Here is a 3,549-nt window from a genome sequence, read left to right as displayed (position 1 = left end):
GTTAAAAATCCACTATGGAAACAACATAAGTGTCATATCAAGAATAATGTTATGAACTGAGTCAGAAATACATGTTTACCACAGAAAAATAAGGTAAGGTCGTTGATTTTCAGGTAGAAAAAATGTAACTTGTTCCATTTTTCTTCTTGTAAAAGTTTTGAAACGGGTCAATTTGACCCGAATACCATACGAGGGTCAAAAGTTGTGTTTAATTTGTCTAATTGGCGTCTTCCTTCTCTCAGAGCTCCACTCTCTGTGGCAGAACGAGGAGCGCGCCGCCACCGTCACCAAGAAAACCAACGAGATCTGGCACCGTCGTCATGACTACTGGCTGCTGGCTGGCATCATACAGTATCCTTTTTTCCCGCCTCACATCTCGTAGAGCTCAAACCTAATGAAACCTAACCCAATTCCTGATGTTGCTCTACAATTATTGTCTTAGGAAGAAAACACTTTTTATATTAAATCAATCAATCGTTGTCTTAGAAATATATATATATTTAAATTTAACAAATCCATGTTTTGAAGGAATTCCAGGTTACATTTATTGGTTATATCACTGATATGTGACGCAGATAATGTAGTAACACAGACACACAGCTTATGAATTAAACAACGCCTCTTTAATATCATTAAAAAAAAACATTTATAACTGCCACCACCCCCCCACCCCCCATCGTTTTTGTTGCTACGATCATGTATAAGGTCCAACAAGTGCCAACAACTAACTATTAAAAATAATAATAAAAATATACATGGTGTAACAGTGTAATGGGGACTTGTTGTCTAGATCAGGGGTCTTCAACAGGGGGTCCGCGACCCCTAGGGGGTCCGCGGAGGTACTGCATGGGGGTCGCGAAAGTTTTGGTTGATTAGACTTTTTTTTTTTTTTATATCCCCCCCCCCCCCATTTAGTTTTTTCCACTAAATGAAATGTCTTTAAATACACATTAACATGAATTCAACACACTGTAGTAAACAGATAAATGGAGGCAGAAGATGTCTTTCAGTCATCAATGCACACATGGCACTATAGGACCAGTTTGATAGAACACAATGTTATACAATATATATAATTAGGGGGTCCCCGCTCCATCTCGCCATCAGTTTGGGGGTCCTTGGCCTGGAAAACGTTGAAGACCCCTGGTCTAGAGATGTAGTTGTTCCTCTTGACCGCGCCCCCCCCAGACATGGCTACGCTCGCTGGCAGGACATCCAGAACGACGTGAAGTTCGCCATCCTCAACGAGCCCTTCAAGGGAGAGATGAACCGAGGAAACTTCCTGGAGATCAAGAACAAGTTCCTCGCCCGGAGATTTAAGGTAGCGTCCGCTCTTTAGAGATGGAGAGGACCACGAGGCTGGAATTGAAACGGAGAAAGTCTTTAAAACTTTCCCCACTCGTTCTAATATAATTTTGCTGTATTACGACTACATATGAAACTTTACAATCAATCCTGCTGGGGTTTTTTTTGTTTGTTTTTTTAATACTTTAACATCCACCCATGATGAAGTCAATATATCAGCATAATCAGAATCAGAAATACTTAATCGATCCCCGGAGGGAAACTCTGTGTTGCAGTTGCACAAATAGTATAAATATCAGAGTAGAAATACAGTATTTACATAGTTAAAGGAATGTGATGACACAGTATTTACATAATTAACATAATTAGGGAGTTGCTATGATGAAGAGCAGCAGTAGTAGTAGTAGTTGTTGTAGTAGTGGTAGTAGTAGTAGTAATGATGGTAGCAGTTTAGTATTGCACACGTTTCAGGCCAGTGTTATTGGACTAAACAGATAATAAACAGATAATTTTGTCCAGTTTTCAACCCCTCTAAGTGTCTTTGTATCAGAGTTATAAAGTGTGATGACCAAAGGCAGGAATGACTTCCTGTGGCGCTCTGTGGTGCATTTTGGGAGAATGAGTCTATCACTGAAAGTGCTCCTGTCCCCCACCCCTCCAGCTGTTGGAGCAGGCGCTGGTGATCGAGGAGCAGCTGCGTCGCGCCGCCTACCTCAACATGTCCGAGGACCCCTCCCACCCGTCCATGGCCCTCAACACCCGCTTCAGCGAGGTGGAGTGTCTGGCCGAGTCCCACCAGCACCTCAGCAAGGAGTCCATGTCCGGGAACAAGCCGGCCAACGCCGTCCTGCACAAAGGTAGGACGCCACGCCTGTCGCCGTGGTTACGTATGCTGGCCTGTAGGACTCAGGTTCAGGGTTAAATTAGGCAAGGCGGCTTTATCTGTAGAGCACATTTCAGCGACAGGGCAATTCAAAGTGCTTTACACAAAATCAGTTGAGAAAAGACAAACGGATAAAACACAAGTATAAACAGTTAAAAATTAAAACATTGAGACAGATAACACCCTAACCCCCAAACCCCCTAACCCTAACCCCCTAAACCTAACCCACTTGAGACTACCTTCCCACTAATTAGTCCGTGTTAGTGCTCCTTTGGTGATCCCCCTCAGTGTCTCTACCCTTCACGACTCTATTTTTAGAGACATTACCTTTCGTCTCCTTGGACTCTTTGGACCCTTTCATGTCTATTTTCGACACTACACATTGACACTTTTTCTTTAAAGTGTTACCCTTGGAGTCTGTCTTTCTCTGTATAAAACCCTAACTCCCTAACCCTGACCCCCTAACCCCTAATCCGCTTGAGACCACCTTCCCACTAATTATCCGTTATAGCGCTGCCTTTCGTGATCACCCTCAGTGTTTCTACCCTTCACGACTCTATTTTTAGAGACATTACCTTTCGTCTCCTTGGACTCTTCTTCTCTCTAATTAAGCCGATCTAGCGCTGCCTTTCGTGTCTATTTAACGACACTACACATTCACACTTTTTCTTTAAAGTGCTACCCTTCGAGTCTGTCTTTTTCTGTATAAAACCCTAAACCCCAACCCTACATCACCCTCAGTGTCTCTACCCTTCACGACTCTACTTTTAGAGACGTCACATTAGGGTCTAAAAAAACTCACCTTGTTAGTTTCCTCCTTATAAATTTCCTTTTCAAGCTTTTAGAGATATTCCAACTGGAGGTCGACCGATGTGCGATGACGACCTTTAGAAATCGGGGTCAGCCGATAAATGCTTTAGTTTTTATATTCTGAGTAAAAAGTTATTTTGTTTATTTCCACTGCTGTAAACATTGTGAATTTAAATTAATGAAACAAAATGAATCGCAATGAGATCAGAATATTGAAAAGTGGTGAAAGAGAGAGAGACTGAAGTAACTGAAGGAAATTAAACCTCTCTCTGTCTCTCTCTCTATTTCTCTCTCGCTGTCTCTCTCTGTTTCTCTGCCCCCCCCAAACGACAGGAAACACACATGAAGCGGGATAAAATAGTTATGTTATTATATTACAATATGAACATTATGGAATAGGAAATGAGAACGATGGATAAATAAATAAAATATAAGTGAGATGTGAGAATGGGAATGAGATAATAAGTGGAACCAGTGAGCAGGTGCTGTAGAGGACCGTGGCTGGGTCAGTGACCAGAAATGGACCTGCACTGTGGGTCAGAAGTCAGCTG

At 42.2% G+C, this 3,549-nt stretch overlaps 1 protein-coding gene across 1 annotated transcript in view; it reads left to right on the top strand.

Moving 5' to 3' along the window:
• The window catches only part of LOC116701388 (chromodomain-helicase-DNA-binding protein 4-like), a gene marked incomplete in the record, with an annotated part of 79,261 nt that overhangs the window by 71,784 nt on the left and 3,928 nt on the right, over positions 1–3,549 (top strand). The window contains 3 exon segments of the mRNA XM_032535062.1: positions 243–351; positions 1,189–1,321; positions 1,967–2,162. Coding sequence (XP_032390953.1) covers positions 243–351; positions 1,189–1,321; positions 1,967–2,162 — 438 coding nt within the window.

Source organism: Etheostoma spectabile, chromosome 14 (genome assembly GCF_008692095.1).
Source record: "Etheostoma spectabile isolate EspeVRDwgs_2016 chromosome 14, UIUC_Espe_1.0, whole genome shotgun sequence".
In the NCBI taxonomy this organism is placed as follows: domain Eukaryota; kingdom Metazoa; phylum Chordata; class Actinopteri; order Perciformes; family Percidae; genus Etheostoma; species Etheostoma spectabile.
Note: the sequence above shows the minus strand (reverse complement) of the source record. Positions and strands in the feature narration are given on the sequence as shown.